General features: G+C 36.0%; 1 protein-coding gene across 4 annotated transcripts in view; it reads right to left on the reverse strand.

Annotated features, from left to right (window-relative positions):
* Positions 1-1,980: 1,980 nt before the first annotated feature.
* The window catches only part of mitfb (melanocyte inducing transcription factor b), a 41,568-nt gene continuing 18,781 nt past the window's right edge, over positions 1,981-24,767 (reverse strand). For 2 of the 4 annotated variants that reach the window (XM_057363091.1, XM_057363090.1), the window contains exons 2-10: positions 24,407-24,650; positions 13,671-13,904; positions 12,685-12,783; positions 9,133-9,244; positions 8,838-8,930; positions 8,569-8,625; positions 8,409-8,484; positions 8,133-8,280; positions 1,981-6,774 (exon numbers count right to left, since the gene is read on the reverse strand). In XM_057363091.1, coding sequence (XP_057219074.1) covers positions 6,361-6,774; positions 8,133-8,280; positions 8,409-8,484; positions 8,569-8,625; positions 8,838-8,930; positions 9,133-9,244; positions 12,685-12,783; positions 13,671-13,904; positions 24,407-24,650 — 1,477 coding nt within the window. In that variant the 3' untranslated portion in view covers positions 1,981-6,360. The remainder of the gene's footprint in view (positions 6,775-8,132; positions 8,281-8,408; positions 8,485-8,568; positions 8,626-8,837; positions 8,931-9,132; positions 9,245-12,684; positions 12,784-13,670; positions 13,905-24,406; positions 24,651-24,767) is intronic. The other 2 variants (XM_057363093.1, XM_057363092.1) reach the window with 1 other exon arrangement.

Genomic DNA, 24,767 nt, shown 5'->3' on the forward strand with positions numbered 1-24,767 from the left:
ATCACGTGCGCAGCTGCTCTACTTTGTGCTTAGATGGTGTATCCTTGCGCGAATTCTAAAATTTCTAAGATATAAAATCTTCATAACTGGCATGTAAATATGTGCGTAGGCTACTAAAAGAAAGAATGTATTATATGATGTTATCATACTATATTATGAGAATAAATGCGTAACAAAACACTGAATGCAGCAGAACTACTTTAACAAGCGGAACTAGATTGGTCAGTCACAGTAGTGATGTCTGATTCTGATGCACGAACTGATTCTTTCGGATAGAAAACTAACTCACCAGCTCTTTTACGCCAACACGCAGTCGAAGTACTTTTAAAACATATCGCGTCGTGGACGCATTTCTATTTGAACAGCAGAGCATTCATTTCGTTCGTGTTTAATAAGAGACAGCCTTGTGTTGTTTTTTTAATCATGCTGCTTTTATCAGTGGCTCTGGCTCCTGGGCACAATCTTCACGAGTGCCTCAATCTATCACGCTATCATAGAAACTATTCGTTCCAGTGAAACAACAAAACAAAACGGACAGGAACATGTCTCTGCTCTTGATGTAAAATCACACGAATATTTTCATTTTTTCCTGTCTAAAGGACTTTATATACTTTATATTCAATTATACACATATACCTTTTTAAATAAACAATGTAACTTTTCTGTTTATTTCTGTAATTTGACAATTTTTAACATTTTTAACCATATTTTAAATATACGGAAAAAATCTGTAAAATAAAACAAATTCGCAGTCTATTTCTGTAATTTGACATTTTTTCCCCGTATTTCCAAAATACAGGGAAAATCCGTAAAATAAAACAAATTCACAGTTTATTTCTGTAATTAGACATTTTTTTCCTGTTTTTCAAAAATACAGAAAAAAACTGTCAAATAAAACAGGAAAATTCTGTAAAATTACGTTTTTTTTACAGTGTAGTTTTGCATACTTCGTATATTCGAAGAGTATTTAGTTTGATCAAGTTTATAAAAGACAGATACAGCTGTTTGATTATTTCCGAAAACAGGCGAGCCTCTGAAGGCTTGCGGGGGGGCCGAACTACAACAAGAGCACACAATACATCATCGCATTATCCCTGCATAACTGTTGATTCACTATAAGTTCGTGTTGTTTACCTCATGCACGTACGCGCCGATTGCCAACAAAACACAGACATTGGACGCAGTTTCACTTACCCGGCATCTTTAAGCACTGGGCACAGCCATCTATCAGTTTCCAACGATCTCCAAATCCAGTGTTATATCCACCGTTTATATAACATTCCTCACCGAAATACAGTGAACGAACAAACACAGCTGAACTTCAGTACAACGAACGAAGTGCATTGATGGGCGTGCTCTTTCTCCCACTCTCGCTGGTTGACGCGTGGGCGTGCTTTTCCAGGAGAATTGTCCAATAAGGGACTGAGAAAAGTTGTTACGTAAGGGAATTCCATGTTCGAAAAAAACTTTCCGAAACCCGTGCAAACTCTAGGAGGGTGGTTCGATCACAGAAATACTATGTGATACGTCCAACTCGTGTTTTGACAAGTTGACCATGTTAAGCATGAGAAGCTTTAACATTGTAAAGAAGTCAGAATTCATAAAACACTGTTGCACCACCCCTTTAAATTTGGATGTATTACAACGTATAAAACGTAAAAATTGCTACGTATTATTAGCTACAAAACGTAAAACATTTACAAAGCTTTTATATCATTAAGATGTTTGTATCAGTTTTGTATTGATAAGCGATTTATATTTTTAGACCATCAACATTTTTTAGAGAATATAAAAAGATATAAAATGTAATAGTCCGTAATATGCAGAAAAATGACAATTTTAGTAACAATATAGCATTAAAAAACATATATTATAGTCGCAAATCCTACTCCTACCTCAAAACCTAACCATAACTATTTCTTAAAAATATGTACAGTATAAAGAAAAACATGACAGACAGATAAGTGCAATCACAATAATTCATTTATTTAAAAAATACCAAAAGTAGTCCAAATGACGATGCGTTGCAGTCCTCTATGGTGGAATAGAACAGTTTTGTGTAAGGAACAGAGCAGAATTTAAGTTGTTAATCATTGAAAATATTATCCAGATTATTATCCTTATCCACTCCGTGAAAGCGTGCATTTCTCCTTCAAACACACCTCACCAGAAACACGGCATATTTTAAACACGCAATCTGTGACGAAGCGGGCGAGAGCCGATGAGCGTTCGATTTTCCTGCCGTAAAACCTGTGATAAAGCTTAATGGTTAAACGACTGCAGAAATGTTATTCATTTTAAGAGTTTAAAGTCTTGTTTCTTCTAAACAATTTTCAATTTTTTATTTAAACATGCAGCGTTAAATGGTGTCTGTTGAACATGTTTTGTTGTGACATACTGTAATTTAAGATTACAGTTTTACAGTTTCTGTCTTTTACACCCCACAGGAATCTTCAGTGACATAGAAGACAGCATCTTATGCCGAGCATTCAAGAAATGGTGTGATGAACAAAGAGTGGACCAATAAACATCATGTAACAGTATCACTGCACCTGAAAGGTTGAATCTTAACATATTGTTATAAAAGTAAGAAATATTTAAGAGAATACATCAGGTTATACGAATACAAACAAAGGAAACTGTAAAAACCACTGAATATTATTTTAATGGACACTTTCATTCTCAATACAACTGTCACGTTTAACCCCAACACTGACACGGCCACATCTGTGACCATTAACCTTCATCATGAAGCTTCCAGTTGAAGTTTTATAAAAATCTTTTGACTGAAAGGAGTGATTTCCCCGTTAGGTGAAAAGTGGGCCGACTTCCGTTATAAATTCACAAGCAATTCATAAGGAAATTTAACAACAACAAAAAACATTAAACGCTATTTTAAGTCTCTTAATAACATTCTCTTAAATAACATTTGGTTAAGCTTCAAAAACATAATACAAAAGTATAGCAAAACAAAAATCCGAAAAACTGGACACTTTCATAAAAGACAAACCAATATGTATTTGGTTTTAAAAAACGTTTGGTTGAAGTTTGAATGGAAGCCACGCAGAGTTTTAAAGGCACCTCACCTCTCTTGTGCTTTACCTGTTACCTGATTGTCTGAATTATTGCTCAGAAAAAAAATGCAGCCATTTTGTTTGCTACAAATCCACAATACAATATGTAACAGCTTCATATTCATAACTGCATATTTAGACACTTTCACATGGAATTTGGCAAAGTTTAGTAGTCAACACTGTATAGTATTACATTCAATGACAAGTCAACTTTCAGTAGTTTCTTTCTAGCAAGCATAGACATATCACACACTAGTCTTGAAAGTGCTTCAAGACAACCCCACACTGTAAAAACTGTAATTTTACAGCATTTTACTGTATTTGACAAATTTTTGAAATACGGAAAAATGTCTAATTACAGAAATAGACTGCATATTTACAAGCTGGGTTTAAAAATGTTATTTTTCAGGTGCCCCAGCTACCTGAATATTCCTGCTTTTTTACAGGTATTTTTGACAGTGTAGTTTACGCAGGAACATACGTTCAGTCAGGTCGAGTCTCGAGTCAAACCCCGTTTCTGTGGTCTTGTTGAAGATCACAATGCAAGATTCCTTTAATTCCCTTGAGGATCGAACCCTTAAACCAGTTACAGTAGGTACCACAGTCTAAGACGAAGTCTAAAATGACATAAATAGTAAAAACAACACGTTTATAGAGACAGTTCAACGCCCAAAGTTAAAAATCTTTCATCGCTCATTCACCTTCATATAATTGCCGCAGAACAGAAAAGAAGATATTTTGAGAAATGTCTCAGTGGTTTTGTGTCCATACAAGAAGCCAATGAGGCCCCAGTGTTGTTTGGTTACCAACATTCTTTGAAATATATTATTTTGTGTTCTGCAGAAGAAAAAAAGTCATACAGGTTTGACATGACATGAGGGCAAGTAAATGACAAAATAATTTTTACTTGGCTGAATTGTCAGAAGGAACAGTTCTTACTGTCGTCATCTACTCACTTTCATATGCATACATAAAAATTCAGATTTCTTAATATTTGAGGTCGAATATTTCCAACAAATAACAACAGTTATATCAAGACAATTTTCATTTGGGCTTCCAAAGATTTGGAATATAGGGCATGGATATATTTAGGAACTTGACAGCTCCAGTCCCCATACACTTTCATTTGAAAATTTGTGCTCTGTGAAAGTCACAATTTGGGACACATGGGGTGAGTATATGACAACTAAATGTTCATTTTTGGCTGACCTGTTCCTTTAAGTACAAGGTAATGTAAGGCACTTTACAATGTTCTGTCTCGGCCTTCACTACCTACATTACATCTTCAATCTTTCAATGAAACACGTGTTGATTTCTAAACTCAAAGTAACCTTTGCATAGTTCTATAAAACAACAGATACAGTTATAGTTGCACTTACATGATCATTACAGTGGCACACACGGATACTTCTCAAAAGGCAAATATGAGTACCTTCACTACAGCAGAAATATACAGTAACAGTACAGCTTATTATTACATACATACACAGACAGTCATTTTACACTATGTAAGCATTTTAAAAACCCAAACAAGTGTTAGAATATATAAACATTTTGATGCCTATCTTTTCTTCTTCTTTTTATCATTTTAAGGTATGAGCATTTTTCTCAATTTCTGCAGTTTTTGAACAGTCTTAAACAAGGAGATACATAACCACCAACATCAAGGAAATAAGAGTTAAAAAGATGATTAAAAGTTCTTTAAGAACAATGATTTGAAATGAAGTTTGCTACAGGTATATTATTGTTATTCTTTCAGTATTCATGAATTCACATTCCCACGGATGTATTCAGTGCTATTATTCTGTGAGAAGCACTGAATTCACAGGTATCCTCTAGACACGTTATATTCAAAAAAATATATTAAATAGAAAACTGAAGAACTTTTGCGTAAGAACCAAGGCACTGCACATAACCACGGCCTGACCATGACAGTTTTTAAAAATGTGCTTCAATGACACACATGGCAACTAACCATAACAGACCATAAAACCCACAATACGCTGTCCAGTGGTTTTCTTCTAAAAGTATTCACTGCTGGTATAAAGCGGAGTATTGCTAAAGGATTTTGGCACAGGACGATGAATATTGCCAATGCATTAGTGAAACCATCGAATGTGCATTTCTTGCATGTGCATTACAGTCATGTAGCCTCAGGGACTACAGGTTATTATTGCAGTGGAATAATCAGTGACATGAAATGATTCTCATCAGACCAAATAAAATAGAATAAAAAATAACACTGAATATTGGAAAAATATTGGCCTCTATTATTTGACAATTATTTAGCCCAGATGATGTCTATGTTTTTTGGAAGACTTTTACATTCGATAATGTTAAAATAATTTGTGAATTAACACTCAGGTGAATTATTTTTTGATGTTTACGATTTATGTTAAAGCTGCAATCCGTAACTTTTTGGTACATAGTACACATTAACAAGTACATAAACAATCAGTGTTTCAAACTTTCCCACGACTCACAACGGTGAGCTGAAAACGGATTATAAATTGAGCTGTCTGCTACAATTTTATGGGAAACTTTCAAGTAACCCGCACATTTATGTTGCAAACAGAGATGGCGATACAGAGGTAAATGTTACGGATTGCGGCTTTAAAGAAATCGTTCACCCAAGAATGACATTTTTATTCTGTACCCATCCCCATGTTGTTCTAAATCCATAAGAATATTAATTCAACTATTTCGTAAAAAGACAGTTCTTGTCCTTTCGAAGCTTAACAAATGGGGTGAATATAAACTGTACAGTAAAGGTCATTGAATGGAAAACTGTTCAGATCCTTCTAAATGAACATAAATGATTTTATGCAGCGAAAACGGGTTTAAAACAACATAAGGTTGAGTAAATAACCATTTTTAAGTGCTCCTTTTTAACTCCTTAATGCTAATGTTTAGTGAAGTTGTCACTTGATATCTTAAGCTAAATGGCGAGTATTATCCTTCATTCCGTTCCAAGTATATAAACAAGAAGTATTTTTTAAACTGTGCGCAAATATGCTACTGTACAACCAGAAGAAACCACTTTTATACTATCCCAAATTGGACTAAATGATATTCTAAACACACCGATGCAAAGTTAACCAATCTACAGTATGAAACTGATATTACGCACAGATAACGTATTATAACACAATAAAAACGTCAGGAGGGATAAGGTTGAAACACGGTAACATGAGTGTAAAAAAAATAATATTACTTTGCGCTTGACACAGAACAAAGTCAAAGTGTCAATCTCAACAGAACAGCCAAAACGAACGTTTTTATTGCGCTAACAAACATGCTCGTTTTCTTCCATGCTCATGCTGTTCTTACGGCGGCCTTCTGTCGAGACGGAGGGGAGAAGTGGGTTGCTCGTTGCTACGGGTGACAATGTGTCGTCCATCAGGATGTCGTCGAGTTTAGCTCCGTGTGCCTTCGGCACGAGACCATATGCCCCTGCATCAGCGGACAGGTTAGGGCCTGAACCGTGGGCGTCGTTAAAGGTGATTGTACCGTCATTAAGGTCTAGGGTGCTGGTTCGGCCCATGTCCGGGCAGGAAGACGGGTGTGCGTGGGGGTACATATCCTGGGTGCAGTCTCCGAGGACTGCCTCTCGTTTTATAGCCCGGGCCGCCAGCTCGGACGGACAGAGCGCAGAAGAGGCGATCGCGAGTCCATGTGCGCGAGCCTGCATTTCTAACTCCTGGATCAGTGAAGAGTATTAAATAAAGAAAGATGGCTCATGTCAATGGCTGGCGAGAGTAAAGCAGTAACTATTTTGGTTCAAATTTAAGTCCAGTGTTTTTAATGATCAGAGGTACAGTAGTGGCCAAAAGTGATGTCCATTTATACAACACTTGCTCTTATTGAGCCAGTAAGATGCAGAAAAACAATTTGATAGCAATTTCACACTCTAAAGTGTTAGATTGATGGAATACACAGTAATATTCTTGAAAGTGAGAGATTTCATTTGATAGATGACTTATCCATGTTTTGCAAGTTTGTGTGATATAAATTTGAAATCGAACATTATTCGTATGATTTTCGCAAGGGGGGAGGGTTGGGAAGACAAATTCAGACTTTATCATGTTCTTTTATGTAACAAATGCAAAATTGGTGGAACTGAGGTGACTCACAACCTAGAGATTTGATGATGCAATATATTGGACCCACCGGTGGGTCTGTGGGGAGCGGAGCTTATCGGACTAAATTATTTGACAAATCTGTGATTTTTGCCAAGCCTTCTAAATTCTTCCCAAAGCTAAGATTCAGTTTACAACCCGAGGACAACCATGCAATATGAATACATCATTTTCAATATATCTTTAACCATTTAACTGAATAAAGGCTAAATGTGTCAATTTCCCAGAATTGGACGTTGCTTTTAGCTACCAATGAATGTATGATATTATACAATGATATTAACTGATATCATATTAGATGACTCGATATTCAAACATAATAATAATTTTATATTTGATTATTTCAATTGAATGATTCAACATTTATTTAATTATTAAATAAATGTTTATTAAATGATTTGAGTAGAACCTGAAAATAGATAGTGATCATACTGTTATCCGTTTATCAGCTTATCAAGCAGTTCTCAGCCATTATTAACAATGTAATTATTAATAATATAATGCTGGCAAAAATGAAGGAGGCTGGTGCTGTATCTTAACCAGCATACTGACAACAACCTTGTTTCTGGAACGACGTTTAACGTGTTATAAACATGACATAAGCTACACAAAATCCTATCCGAGCAGTCAGACCGAAACGGACTTCCAGATATGTCATCTGAATATGATTTCATATAAAATCTGAATGTATTTTGAAAGAGTTGATGTGTTTTTTTGTTCACACTTGCTAAATTCCAATCGGATATGCACAAAAATTGGATTTGGACTCAAATTTGGATTTGGACAGATTTGGTAGGTTGAACATACAGTAACTCTCAATCCTTCACATTACTGTATTTCTCAATGTCTTCTATACTATTTGAAATGATGACAACACAAGCGTATTCCTACATGAAGTGGGTTCACAGGCCTGACTCACCTGTATCCTGAGCATCAGATGACGGTTGGCATGTTCGAGCTTCTTCTGACGGTTCTCCAGTTCTTTGGCACGTTGCTGCTCTCTCTGAAGTTTTCTGATGTAGTCCACAGAAGCTTTAAGAATGGTGCCCTTGTTCCAGCGCATGTCCCTGAAGAACACACACAAACCACAAGCAAACCCTCAGCTGACGGCAGCACGTATAACAAATATTACAGTCCGCTGTGATAAAATCATCTGTTCATTTGGTTCAATTCTGTTGACCACTTTGATCCTTACGGGTCGTTTGATTTCGGGATCATAGTCCCTAGTTCTTTGATTCGGTCGTTGATGTTGAACCTTCGTCTTCTCTCAACTAGAAAAGATGCAGAAAAACAAGTCATACACCACAAACACGACTGACTCGAGATACTATTCAACATGACCTCAAAACACTCACTCAGATTATGGTTGTTCTTTTTTTGCCTTTCCTTTGCGAGAGCGCGAACTTCTGCCTCTATAAAAAGATTAAAAAATGTGAGAGAAGAAACTACTTTTACATTTTGTAAAAGTCCTGCTTCAGTTTATTTATATGTATTTTTTCATCACCTACCACCAGTTCCTATAAAACGTAATCGTTTTTTTTTAGATTGTTTTTTTTTTAAAACCAATCATTTTCTTTTAGAGAAACACAGGCATGCAGACAATGGAGAAGATCATTGAACGTACCCACAGGAAACCCTTCAGGCCTTTGATAGTTTTCAAACTTGCCGCAGGAGCTGGGCTTCTCCATCATGTGCATCATGGCTGGAGATGGAATAACTATGCGGCACATGATGACATTTTTACATTTCTTTAGGCTTACTGTTATCTTCTGTATTACATGGCTTGAGGTAAAACACATTACAATACAAACACACATTTGTTTAAAGGCCTGAAGGGTCTTTGCTATTTAAACTTCGCTGTCTGAAAAAGCAGCTTTAATCATTTTTATTTAGAGTCAGTATGGATAAATGAGACTTACCGGAGTATTCCCTTTTAATATTGGGCAGGTTAGCAGGGCAGGAGTTACTGATAGAAATGACATGAGGAGGAATGCCGGGGTACATGTCCATGAGGTTGGCCGACACAGGAATCTACAACATAATAAAACGTTTACATATCAACTGACTGTACTCAAAGTCCATTTAGGGAAGTCGTGCCACTCGGCGGCCATGTTTGCGATGTGCCTCTGGGCAGTTATTACATAATTCAAACAATACGCGAATGGGAAATACTGATATTTCTTCAATCGCCGGCTAAAATCCCAATTAAACGACATAAAAATAACGTAAACTGTGCCATAACGTTTGTTTCCTATGATCAAATTGTGCTTAAAAAAACATTATTTTTCATGTTGCTTTAGATACTACGCATGCGAAAAGCTTCGCTAGGAACATTGCGTTCCTCCCCATTCATTTCAATGGCAGTGACGCTGATCTTGTTAATATTAATATCTTTGCTGTACTCAGCTCCACCTTGATTCCACAGAAGAAAGACATAAAAACGTTAATAATAGCAATTAGACAGTAAAAGATTTGACATTTTTGGTAAACCTTCCTTAAAGCGCAGCTGAGAACACGGCAGTCGCTGACAGACAGACATTAGATCAGGTAACGAGAGCTGGATCAAAGTGCTTTCTGGGATACTGACAGGAACATTGGCTTCTTTTGAGACAGAATAACGAGTTTATTGTGACCAATAACTCAACAAAAATCTATCAAAATATAAAGGCGTGCAGCTTCACACAATCCTTAAAAGCATAGTTGAATGAAAATTTGGTCACCATATTTACACTTACAGGGCTGGGCGTTAACTTTTTTTGCACATAGCACTGGTGCTACAGAGGTTTAATATTTACTATAGCAAACTGCAGTAAAAGTCCTAGATACTATGATGTTTTTGAACCTTCTTATAGTATACTACAGTTTTGACTACAGTAAATCAATTTACAACAAGGGTACTACAATTTTCTATAGAAAATACAATAGTACGCAGATTTTTTTTCACCCGAGTGTTCAGGTTAACGGGACTTTTATTTTAACGGGTTGTTGCGAAGACGCTTAAGTTTCAGCATGTTTGACTGTAGCTTTCCTCAATCAGTGAAATGCTTGTGAAATAAACTTTCAGAGCAACTCTGGAGATGACGTTCATATCCTCATACAGTCCAGACGCAGACAAATCTACGAGTGTCACGTGAACAATACGTTAAACTGTGCAACTCGCAGATGACATATTTATATGACAGGATTCCATATCCGCGTCTGCATCTAGTTTTATGGATTCAATGCAGCCGGAAAATGAGTTTCAATCGCAAAATAGACTAAAACTAAGTAAAATAGCAGTGCGCCACTGATTAACGTCACAAACACTGGGAAATTTATTCTTCGCAAAGACCGATTTTTTCGTAGCATATGCGACATATATGATGCACTGTACAGCCCTGATTTGTATGATTCAATAAATTTGGAAAACTTTATGTATCCCATATCCCATGCGATTACAATAAATAGGGAACCGGAAAAGCAAGTTACAGCAAAAGTCTCTTTTGAGAGATTAAAAGCGTCAGTGCCATTCATTGTAAATACACAAAAATGTACTAAAAACAATTTTTTTTGCAGACAGACGACAACGGACAAAGAATCCCCATTCACACAAATCTGCAAAAACAAATGCTGTATTTTGCATGCCAGGCCAGTCACTGGGACATACTAATACAAAACAGAATTGGCTGCTTTTGCCTAGACGACACTTTGATTGTTAACAGTCACGATCATCAAAATACAGCCCTTCTTTGCATTTATGTATTTATACATTATTTCATATGTAATGTTTACTGTATACTCACATTGATTTAATCAGTGAAGCATCACTTATTTAAGTTTATTACTGCAGTGTATCATCACTAAACTCCGGCCTTTTGCGATGAGTTGTGGGTAATATTAGCCGTTGAGTGTCCATTGATCTGCATTTTCACCGGAAACAGTAGACCATCCGGGTACTTTCAGAATACTCATTTCATCATACTATGATTTGGGACATACTACTTATTTCAAATACTATTTAGGACGGATAGTATGCGAATTGGGACAATCAGAACACGTAATATGCGCATGATGTCACTGTTTTTACTAACTCACATTTTTGTATAGACGGTTTCATTGGACGCACGCGCTTGGCCTGAAGTTATCGGTCTGGCTAGTGGCCAGTAATATAACAATTTGTTTTATATTTAATTGATATGAATATTCATTTAGATTCATATTTTATTGTATATTAACTTGTATTATATTAAATTAAAACAACTGAACAGTTATTTATTCTTTACATACTGTAGGTCTACCGGAAGTTACAGTGCCCTCCACTATTATTGGCACCCTTGGTGATAAATATGAGCAATGAAGGCTGTAAAAATAAATCTGTATTGTTTCTTGTTTTGATATTTTATTTTTTTTAAATCTACAAAATTTCATTCAAGTAAAACAATTTGAAGTGGGGGGAATATCACATTGTGAAAAAAATGTTTTTCTCTTATACAACCTGGCCACAATTATTGGCACCCATGGAAATTCTTATGAGTAAAATATCTCCCAAGTATATTCCCATTGATATTTACATTTTCTGAGCACACCAAGGTGACTAGAAACATGATGTTGTTCACAGGAGAATAATATTAAGTAAAACCCCCTTAATCATTCATCTCAATGGGTAAAACCAAAGATTATAGTTCTGATGTGCAGCAAAAGATTGTTGAGCTACACAAAATAGAAAGTGGATTTAAAAGGAAATGGTTGAAACCATAAAAATTCCCATTTCCAAGATCAGGGCAATAATGGACTGGAGATGTTGCAAATCTGCCTGAAAGAGAATGTGTGTCTATTTTGTCTTAATGCACAGCAAAAATAATATTTTGAGTGGCCAAAGACTTTTCAAAGATCACAAGTGGAGAATTACAGAAATTAGTTGAATTTTATTGTCAGAAAAATCTGACAATCTGGAGAAATTCTTTATGGAGGAATGGACTCAATGTATTCTCAAACCTCATCAGACCGAAAAGAAAACACTCAGAGCTGTTTTTCTTATAGATTGAAGTTGCGGAGTGTATGAAATACAAGGTGCCAATAATTGCCAACGTGTATGGAAGAAAACATTTTTTTACAATGTGATATTCCCCCCACTTCAAATTGTTTTCCTTCAATGAAATGTTGGAATTTTGTAGATTTTTTAAATAAAAGATCAAAAGATTTATTTTTACTGCCTTCTTTGCTCATATTTACCAAGGGTGCCAATAATAGTGGAGGGCACTGTAAGTTTGGGCCACATAACATTTATTTTGTTGCCAATCACCTATCTATAGTTTACACAGTATACTGTAGTCATGGAACACTTACACATTAAAACCCATTTTGCCTTTGTGTTTTCAGATCCTGTAAATAAACAGCCAAACCAGTTGAAAATGATGCTGTCTAAACGGACCCCTGAGTGTTTATATGGTTTTTGTAACAATTAAAGTAGAGGGAAAAAGTAAGATGTATACCGTGTTGGCCATCTGAAGCGCAGGGTCCAAGGAGAGTCCCATTATATCATCATTGTAGCTTGATTCCAAACTAATTATGTCATCAATGACGTCATCCATCTGAGAAAAATGAAAAACAAAGCTGTCAGAGAATAAGTAGTACAGTATAATCTCCATGCTGGAATACTGCGACAGCTCAAATCAATGAGTTCCTTTGTCAAAAATCAGAACCTGTGTTGTTTCTCTCCTTCGACTCTCTCTAATCTATTAACACTCATTTTAGCACTGAACTCTCTATATCACACTGTTAGTGATGACGCGATACACGCCAGCTGTTCACAGACGTGTCAACAGTAAGGCGGTTCGCTCTGCTACTTCTCTGCTCGAGGCAGATCTTTAGTTTGCTTTGCATCAGCACGTAATGACATCTTATTTGACATCAAACACTGTGAAATATTTGTCATTGAATTTGTCTTGTTCTAGTGTGAAATTATTGTATTACTGTAAGGGTCTTTAAAGTTTGACTATTGGTTTCTTTTTTTAATTGATTTTGAATCGAGTATTCTCTATATTGTCGATTGTAATACAGCAATAAGAACATTCTTGTCTAGACAATGTGTTTTATTATCATTAGGTAAATTCAATACAACAAATAAATACATGTCATTATTTAAATAATCAAGCAATTTTTTACATTATGATTATAATTGGGGGAAATTATGCGTTTAATTGTTATAAAACAAGACCACAATGCAAAAAATATTACTGGTACAAATACAGACTTCGTTTACGTTATGAAAAATATACTTTCTATATATTTTGTTTCTTTTAACATTAAATTAGTGCTTAAGAGTAGTCCATATTACATTTGTATTGTACACATTATAACATCAAAACAGTAAAGATTTGATATCAAATCTGGAGTAGCTATACTGGTGTAGAAACGATTCCTGCAGACTATTGCATGAAAATAGTTGAAATATTCGGTGTTTTCACAGGTTCATTACCTCTTTCTCGCAGTTGGAGTTCAGTGTCAGTAAGGCCATGGGACTGTTGGGGGCGCTGTTGCCCGGCCCATGAGGCATTCCCCCGTGATCTGTGGCCTGGCTGGGGCACGGCAAACTCAACGCCTGTGATCCGAGCTTTCCTCCCAGACTAGTGGTGGACAGATACGCTTTCACCTGCTGCCTCTGAGCCTGCTGGATATGATACTTGGTGGGATTTTCAAGATGGGTTTGAACCTACAGAGAAAGAGAGTCAGCTAATACAATTTAAAATATTGTCAAATGAAGTCTATTTTTTTCATTTAAAGTAAATATTTTCTACATAGAGTAAATATTCCAAAACAATCTCACCTAAAAATTAAAAACAAATACCAAACCAACAAAGGCTTCACAAACACTGCGATTTTACAACATCTGTAATTTTCAGTTTCTTTTAGGAATGATAAACTTTCCAGTCTTAAAACAATAAAAGCTTTCTTAAGACACAAGCTACATTAAACGAGTCATGAACCGGGGGTGGGGGGGAAGAACCCAAGTGCAGGCAGGCTTGACATTAAACAAGGTTTATTTAACATAAAAACGTAACCAATAACCCACGAGGGGGTAAAACAACAATGAGAAAGGGAAATAATAATCACAGACTAACCGGGAAGATAAACTAACTGAACTAACTAACACAACACTTGACTGAACTAACACTTACTAAACTAGACAATATCTTTCAGGAACCCAGCGACGGAACAGGACAAGAAGTCTTTGCAGACTGTTAACAAATACGAACTCGCACAGGACAGAACACACAAGGGCATTATAAAGGGAACCAAATCAAGAGGGGAACAGGTGTGGGGCATGAAATCATTAACAATCAATAATAAGGAAACGAGAGGGCGGGGACATAGACGAGACCCAAGAGAGGGCGTGGTACACCATAGCAAGCAATACCACATCTCTATCACACTAAACGCGTGGGTCTGTCGTGATTCTACAACAAGACTCGGAAACTATCACCAGAAACGCCAGGTCACATTTCTAATAGATGTGTAATCGCATATTATTTGTAAAATTAGTAATATTAACAGTAATTTTCCAAACTTTACTCCCATCCTAATCATAGCACTATTATTCATCCCTCAACAGCCTTTACTGCATGTTCCTCCTCCCTGTGAGGCATTTAAATAAAATGACCTTTATACTCATACTTTCTGACCTGTCATGACTCAAAGCACAATAATAATTGTTATTTTATCATTGCATCTACACTGTTAAAAAAATCTTACAGGCTTTTTCCTGTAAAATTACATGATATAAGGATATATAATAATTTGTTGTCCCCAATTTTTCTTGTAAATTTGCTGTCTTTTCCTGTAATCTTAGTTTTTGCCCGTCTTTCAAAAACACACAAAAATGTAATGTTTTGCATGGAAAATCTATAAAAAATAACAGAAAAATTATGCTACAGTGTATTTTGTTCACAGCATATACAAGCAAATACAAAATTCCGCTAATACAAAAATATTTTTTCCTTTATGTAAGAGATTGTATCGGTGTGTACAGGATACTTTCACTTTGACCTATTAGGAGCATCTCTTAAAATGGAAAAACGTCATTTAAACACTCTCATGTCATTCAAAACCTGTATGACTTTCTGCAGAACGCAAAAGAAGAAATTTTAAAGAATGTTAGTAACCGAACAACTTTAGACCCCATTGACTTCTAATGTATGGAGATGAAACCACTGAGACATTTCTCAGAATATCTCATTTTGTATTCCACAGAAGAAAGAGTTATATACAGGTTTTAAATGGCATGAGGATGAATAAATGCTGACAGATTTTTTTATATTTAGATGAATGATCCCTTTAAATAAACAGAATAACCTTTACATTGTTAAAAATACACATGCTTAATGTCCAGATCCTCCGAACTTGTAAACTCATAACGATGACATTCAAGCATATTTAAACGCTTGTAAATAAACCACCGACACAAACCGTTTGACCTGCTAAAAACGACTTGCCAAGAAATTGAGTCGACCGAATAGAAAGGCAGCTGGTTGTGCCTAAAAACACTGTGAAACACTGATCAGTTTGTCTTTTAACCAATTAGGCCAAGACACAACGAACACTATTGATGTTGTGCTGTTTTCTGTCTAATATGACTGTGAGCATTTGCGGAGCAATGTTTGACGTCAGCGTAATGTTAAAACAATGAAGTCTCTCACTCCAGCAACTCAAAATTCTCCCACCTCCATCCTATTTACAGAAGAGTTTCTGCCCCCTAACACAGATTTCAGCACATGAGAAAGACTGATGTGTGATCGCAGACTGCAAGATAGTCACTGAACTAAAAAAAAAGATTAACCAGTTAAAGCAGAAAATAAATAAGGTTATTATTTTTGAATTTATTTATTTGTGAAAGGAAATGGTAAGTAGGGCTGATAAACGATTAATCACATCCAGAATAAAAGTGTTTACATAATATAGGTCTGTCTACTGTGCATATTACTTTTGTATTTATAAACAAATACACATACATGTATTGCCTCTACAGTTGTGCTCAAAATGTTGCGTGCCCTAGGTAAATAGGACCAAAGAAGGCTGTGAAAAGATTTTGTTTACAAATCTAACCTTTCTTCAGAGAATAAATATTTTTCAATTGGGGGAATCTCATTATGAAATAAATGTTTTCTGTAATACACATTGCTCATAATTAATCATACCCCTTGCACCTCTTACACCCACGCATGTTACGTCTTTATGAGTAGAAGTGTACTGATAAGCGAATTGCTGAAGGTGGCGAGACGAAATGGAGTGACTGGATACGCCGCTTGCGCAATATAATGATTTTGCGCATTAAATCAAAAACGCACAAAAATTATATATTGATCAGTTTGGCAGTCTAGAGCATAACTAGCATAACTTTTGTGACAGGAATCTTTTTCTCAATGTACAGACTAAAAGAGCTAAAAGCTAAAGGAGGTTCTGTAAGGAATTTAAGTATTGAACCTCAGAAAGTATGAATCAAAACTTTGCTTCATTAACACGTTACACGTTTACAGTTCTGTGTGCATTCTCACAAAGCTTCTGATTATAACACAACATTATTTTACAACATAATTGATTTTAGCATAAAATGAAACTGTTATGATCTCAAACTGGGTAAGTGTTACTGGCTTTAAATAAATGGTGTTAAAACATATTTAATGAATGTCAACCGTGAATTCAATATCTTGCGTCTTTAGTCTTGTGCTGTAGATGCTCTCCATATTGACACTGTATATATCAGTATTCATCCAATCATGAGAAAAAAAATGGGCAATTTATGATGTACGTATAATGACAATATGGGAAGACTTTGCAAGTTTTGATTTCGTTACAATGGCGGCAGTGAAAAGTTGTGTATATTAACTGCGTTAACCCCGTCTCAAAGACTAGTACAAGCTCCACATCTTTCAGCGGGAATGGCAAAAGTCAATTCCATAAGCCGTCGTGCCGCCGAACTTTGTTCGTCTGTTTTGTTTGTTTTGGTTTTGCGTGAACAGCCAATAGTGAAACTGATCCTCTACACACATTCCTACATCAGGATTTTTCTCCAGTGTTTTCATCTTATTTTCCTTCTTCCCAATGCTAAATATGCCGCGGAATGAAACGGGCGCTGCTAATTACAGGCATTCTTGAGTGAATTAGCGTTCGGTGTGTGCTAAGACTGTTCTTGCCTTTGTCTCCCTCCTTAACCTGATCCTGTACTTAATTTCTAAAAAGATCAAGGGTCACTTGGCTAATGAGGGGGCGATCGGTCTTTAGACAAACTCATCTGAGCTTGAATGTTTTCACTTTAAGCTCCAGAGGTTCTGCCTGGTACACCTAAGCTAATTTCCTGTAGATTTGGGAAGGGGGCTGCTAAGCTAGTCTGAGACGGACAGCCTCAAAACATTTTTGCTCTTTCTTTCTTTTGATCGTTTGGTCATTTTAATTCTGATAAAAAAAGGAAAAAGCCTTCGCTCTCTCTTGTATAACTGTAAATGTACTGTTCGTACCTGTATGAATTTCTTAGTTCTGATGAACGCAGAGAAAGATATTTGGAAGAATGTTAGCAACTGACATTTCTGGGACATCATTGACTACCAAAAAATTATTGTATCATTTTTTTGGTCTGTTGAACACAAAAGAGGATATTTTGAAGAATTTCGGAAAGCAAACAGTTCTAGGGCACATTTGACCACCATTTTAATTCTTCCTACTATGGTAGTCAATGGTGTCCCAGAAATTTTTCCAAATAACTTATGTTATGTTCAACAGAGGGGGGGGGTGGGATTGGGGTGTGGTTGGGGAGGGTAATTCATGACAGAATTTTCATTTTTGGGTGAACTATCCCTTTAAGCGAGTGATGTTTCTAAAGGTTAAAATATAACAAAGACATGACAAAACCAAAGAAAAATTCTCTGTTCCAAGTAGTTTCAATCACTTTTCTCTATTTTTCAAATATGCTACCAATAACCAGTGGTGGACAGTAACTAAGTAAATTTACCTGAGTACTGTACTTAAGTACACTTTTTGAGTTTCTGTACTTTACTTGAGTATTATTTTTTCTGAGTAGTTGTAGTTGTACTTTAACTTCACTACATTTGAAAGACAAATATCATACTTTTTACTCCACTACATTTATAAAAAGGTCCAAAGTAGAAAATGGTTTCTATGCAGCGGGTTTTCCGGTGTGCGTCATTTATCTTGCTTGCGATCTTCCAGGACCTTTTAATGTTGCCAAGTATTTCAGTTTTTCTAAGCTCGCTGTTTTCCGGTAAGCTTTGAATGGCCATTTTGCATATTTTTTATGCAAATCTGGCAACTCTGGGATCTTCCCCGCTAAACTAATGTAAACGTAGGCGCTGCTACACCGTTGATAGCGCTCTAAAAAGGCAAACAGAACAATAACAGACGAAAAGGGCACATGTTAAAGTGTGGTGTAATCATCTGTGGGTTACGATCAGTCAAAGATCGTAGAAACATTGTCATGAAAATGATCGGCATAACGGCTAAACGGTAAATAAGCATCATATACACCTTGAGCTACACGTGCGTGTTAATTTCTGATCTGCTGCTATATCATTTAAAGCGATTTGAAAAATGAATAATGTTTTTACTGAAGTAACTATAGTTGAAGTATTCCTGTTGAAATAAAAACAATAGAACCCTGCCCAAAATACAACATAAAATGTCATGGATTTAATGGTTATAATGGGAATTGTAATATGGATACTTGTTGTCTACTTGTAGGCTATGTGATGGATTCTATTGGTTGGATGGTACCCAAACACACTACAAAGAGGAATTTAATTTAAATTCACAAATTCATTGTTTTTTTCAGCAGGGATGGTATTTGCAGTAAAACCACAGTATCCACATATATACTATTTTCTATATATAGGAACCATACTCCAATTAATAATCTTTAGTAAAACCACAGCAACTAAACATACCATAGTTTCATTATACTAGCTATAGTTTATGTTTGTAGTTAAATTATGGTAATACAAATGATAATAAGTCCAACAAACACATGGCTTCTACACTTTACTATTTACAAGAACCTTACTACTTACTGGTAAATTGCTGCTAAAACTGGTTAAGGGAATATACAAAATAAAAGAACACTGCTCATAAATACATATAGGACTAGGGGGCTAATGAGGATAATTAGGCTGAATGATCATACAGGATTACATCTAAACTAAACATATATGTGCTAAACATATAAAGCTCTTAAAGGAGTTGCTCACTGCAAAATTTGCCCCCATTGACTTTCCATAGTAGGAATAAAAATCAATGGGGGCAAATTTTGAAGTGAACTACTCCTTTAATAGAACTGATACTGTGAGCTACTCTGTGTATTCAGTAGGGTGCTTCAGAGGCATAAGGTATACGACAATAAAACAATGCACAACTGACATAAAGGAAATTTACTTTTAATACTTGAGTACTTTTAAAAGCACGTACTTCTGTACTTTTACTTAAGTAAGAATCTGTCTTTAGAACTTTTACTTGTATTGGAGTAATATTTGACCAGTAGTATCTGTACTTTCACTCAAGTAAGGAAGTTGTGTACTTCGTCCACCACTGCCAATAACACATTTGTGGAGAACACTTGCTTATCATTGCTATTTTGTTGTGACTAGAAATTATTAATATAATGAATTATTTGTCCTAGACTTTAGCTCTGGCCACCTGTTCAGGGTGTTTCCCTGTCTGTGGCCTGAGATGCTGGGACAGACTCCAGCCCTCCCAATGACCCTACATAAGATAAGCGATAATGAACAAAAAACTTTGATGGACGTTAGTCTGTAGATCAACATATTTTTTTCATCATAAGAAACAGAATTTCAGTGTCCAAAGTGACCGCTGATACATAATATATGTTTTTTTGTATATTTGTTTTGCAGTCAAAATCAATCAACTTCAGGGCAATTTCAGGCATTCATTTGACAATGATTTCAATCTTTGACATGGCCTTACTCTGTCATTATTAAAGATATCAAGGTTATATTCTCACAGAATGTTCTTTACAGTATGTAGTATGATTTTATTTAGAAAACCATAAATTCACGCAAAATGACTTTAGCTGGGTTTGCACAGACTGGATCACATTTATTTAACAGAACATAAATAAAAACTAGGGACAATGAAATGTCAGTCTTTATTTCCCAATCTATGTCTATAATGTATCATTTTTGCATTTAAATACGTCAATAAGTACCGATAACTCAAATGCACATTTACTCTATCACTGTACTCTATTTTTTGCTCAATAATCTATTTCTCTGCATGTTCTGCACTGGTTTATTGTTGCTAAACCCACATCACACTGTGTGTGTTAGTTGTAGAATAAAACCTGAGCATGTGTTACAATGGAAGGCAGTGTGTGTTAACAGTCGACAGGCATTTGGTGGGTAGTAGGACCGGCATATCATCAGCTTAGCATAAGTAACGACTGACTGAACATAAATACTATGGTAGATTATGTAGTACATGCCCTTTTACTCATTTAATATAAGCAATCTGGACCAGACGTGGAAGGATCATCTTTTGTCCAACAGATTTTCCGCAACATCGTTTAAAGGGATAGTTCACCCCGAAATGAAAATTCTGTCATCATTTACTCACCATCTTGTCATTCTAAACCTGCATGACTTTCTTTCTTCTGCAGAACACAAAAGAAGATATTTTAAAGAATGTTGGTAATCAAAAAACTTCGGTCCCCATTGTCTTCTACAGTATGGACAAAACCAGTGCAAATCAATGGAGACCAACGGTTTTCTTTTACCAACATTTTTTTACATATCTTCTTTTGTGTTCTGCAGAATAAAGTCATACAAGTTTAAAATGTCAAGAGGGTGAGTAAACAATGACAGAATTTTCATTTTTGGGTGAACTACTGTATTCCTTTAACTCTATATGTCCTATATTTTTTCCATCCGTTTTTGTTCATTTTACAATCAATGTAAACTGAACTTCAGACATCAGTTTTATTTTTGCAATATTAGCAAGAGATAAATTATAGACAGCCTACAGCATAAAACATCAAATAAGCTGTGCAATGTTCTCTTTTGTGTTGCATTCATTCTATAGGATTTGGTTAAGACTGACTCTGGCGTGTTGGGTGGTCTTGTAATGTGTGATCAGCTTCTGTTAACAAGGGGCAGGACATGTAAATAGTAAAAAAAAGTATCATTCACACATCTACTGAAAACATAAATGCCTTCATAAATGCCCCTGAGGTGTTTCAGCAAAAGTGTGCAAAACCAACTTTGAAAAAATATATACAAATATATTCCTAGAGACACAACAAATTTTAAATAGCTTTAAATGCAATTTAAAAAATTAAATTATTAAACACGTTAAAAAGTTAATAGTTTATAAAACAACGAATAACTAATAATTATAAAATCAACATGACAGTAAATAAATAAATTAAACTGAGCACTTAGAAAATAAAAAGGTTACCAAATGTTTAAAACGTTTATAAACTGCACTTGAAAATAATCTTTTTTAACTACTGAGTGGACCTTGATGTGCCTGGTATAAATTTGATTGCATTAGAAAATAAAAAGGTTACCAAATGTTTAAAACATTTTCAACTATACAAGTAAGTTAACAAGCCGAGATCATAACATAGCAAGAAACATAACACTATCTTTAAACTAAGTACTACAAATTAAAACAGAGACATTAAATATCATCATTCACAAAACATTGTCACAGAATTAAACTTTGATCAATGCAAACAACTGTTTCTCATGCCACCAAACCCCATCACAGTGACAGCGCGGCGATCACTTTTTACAGAATAGGAAAAATTTACCGAGTGACATTAGCAGCTCGTCTCCATTGGGACGACGCAGATTTCGACGCAATTATCACAGTCTGTGCGCAAAAGCGCAGAGAATCAGTAACAGTCCACAGTTCTGTGGACTAACAAGGAATCAAAGCTATGAAAAGATTTTGAACGTAGCTGAGCAAATAGGATTAAAGATGGCTAATTCCAAGAGGCTGGAAACACAGCATGCATTAAAGAGGAATTCTCTAGGGAAAGATAATCCCCGTATGCATTTTAACACACTTCACTGTCCCCTGCCCACCCCGTCCTCGCCCCTCCTGTACAGACAGTATCATAATCAGACACGCTTGAGCTGATAAAGACTCCAGTTCAACTTGAAGTGAGCGGTCATGCTGAAGAACAAATGTATTATGTGCTAATGTCAACTGCAAAACATGAAGAGACTGTTTGAAATGCTGCGATAGAAAATTCGAAATATGACCTACAAATTAAATTTATATTTATGTCTAATTCTGTCCAGTCTTTTATACTTTTTAACAAAAACCCTGATGCTATAAGGGGGAGCTTTAAGGTCAGGTTTCCTTTCAGCTCAACTATGATGATAGAGCAACAGTTTGAAGGGAATCCTGGTAGACAAATTAGTTAAACTCAGTGGTGTAGTCGTAGTGGTATCAGTCGGCATTGCGTATACCCACTTGTGTAGTGCAGGGTATGCACGGGAATACGGCATATACCCTCTGTCATTTTTCCATGGTATGTCATAAAAGTCGTGAATAACAGGATGAACTGAATGAACTGCTGCCAATATTGTAGAAAACGCCTATGACTGATCTCAGATCTGATCGACCTCAGCGTTCTACAAGCGCTCATCAATCTAATTGAGATGGCAGATCAAATGAAGGAAGGCGGGAGTTGCTTTTGCCAGAAGCCCAGCTCGAGGTCAGTTTAACTGTGAAAGAGCGCAATGTAAGTAGCTAAATGTATTATCATAGAATGTAATTATCATGTCTCGTCCAAAAACGCGTGCAAAACGCTGGCTGCGTCGCTTTCTCAAAACTTGACGTTCTTTTATCACTCATTTACCTTTATGTCATTTCAAACCCAAATGCTCTTTCTTGAAACATAGATGTATAATATTTGCTATTGTATAATATACGTTAGCTATTGTTTTCTAATTTGCACTCTAAAAGTCTTAAAATGCACATCATCAAGGAAGTCAACATTTTTTTGGACATTGGTATTTCTAAAATCCTGCGTACTGCCCTTGTTGTCTCTTCATATAGCCTGTAGGCCAGGATTGATCGCAGAATCTGCACCTCTTCTGTGGCCATCACTCATTTCTGATACGAAAGTTCAAAATGTGCATAAAACCTTTGCTGGGCTGCTTTGAAAATGGGGTCATAAATTAACAGTATACCCACTTCTCCAGGCACCACTACACCACTGGTTAAACTGTTGACATGTTTATTGTTAGCATTAGCAATGAGAAAAATGAAGAGAAAATGAAAACTTTTGCCGAAGTCTCAGAAAACTCATAAATGTCTCCATTAGAGTTTCAGAACGGTAATCAAAAGTCAATATGAAATCAAACATTTCTCCTCAAATTGACCCAAATCCAGATTATTTTACCTCTATAATCTACACTGTAAAAAAATCCTGTAAAAAAATGGAACATTTCTGGCAGCTGGGACGCCAGAAATATACTGTCAAATAAGTTATCTTCCTGTAAAATTACATGTTTTCTTGTAAATTGCGATCTTTTGCTGTAATTTGACTAGTTCTTTGACTGTATTTCAAAAATAGACAAAATTCCTGTAAAAAACAAATTCCTACAGCTGGGCCGCCACAAATATACCATCTTCCCCCCCCCCCCAATAAAATTACACGTTGTTCCATGTTTTTCTTGTAAATGTGCAGTCTTTTTTTGTAATTTGACATTTTTTACCGTATATCAAAAATAGACTGAAAAATAGATTTTTTCCAGCAGCTGGGGCACCAGAAATATATTCCAAAATTTCCCCATAAAATGATGTGTTTTCCTTGTAAATTTGCAATCTCTTTTTTCAATTTGACGGTTTTTGAAAATTTTGTAAAATTATGGGTTTTTGAAACTCCATACTCTTTATGTATTTGAACAATTGTCTCATTTGTTTCTGTTTTTATTTCTTCTTAATTCTTTGGAGAAACATCTCAGACTAGGCTGACACTTAAAACACACCTGAGAGCTCATCAAATCTCCTAAACTATGAAACAGCAACTTCAGAGCAATACGTTTTCTCTGGGTCCAAACTGCCATATTACAAAAGATTTTAATGTTTAAAAACAACAAAAAAAGATACAGTACAACTTCCAACAAGCAAAGCCATTCAATTTTAGAGATTCAGATGCAGCTGATGTTCTGTTGTTACCTTCAAGACTTCCATGGGCACCTGGGTGGCACTGGACAGAGTGGCGGGTGCGCTGACGTTGATGGCGGGGGTCTGGGTGACGGAGGGCTGACCGTAAGATGCGCTCTGGCGTCTCTGCTGCTCGCGGCGCTCTTGCTCTTGGAGCTGCTCGCGCATCAGCTGCTGGCGGAGCAGGATACGAGAGGTCACGGCCGAGGAACCCAGCGGGGGCTTCGAGGAGCCATGCTGCTGCTCAGATGGATTACTGCAGACAGACAGACAGGGAGAAAAGAGAGACAGTCGACTGAGGTAAAAAACAGAGGCGGTGTCAAGGGAAAGTGGTGCATGATATCCTGGATAACTGACTAAATTCAAGACCTCT

This window comes from Triplophysa rosa, linkage group LG21, assembly GCF_024868665.1.
Source record: "Triplophysa rosa linkage group LG21, Trosa_1v2, whole genome shotgun sequence".
Taxonomy (NCBI): Eukaryota; Metazoa; Chordata; class Actinopteri; order Cypriniformes; family Nemacheilidae; genus Triplophysa; species Triplophysa rosa.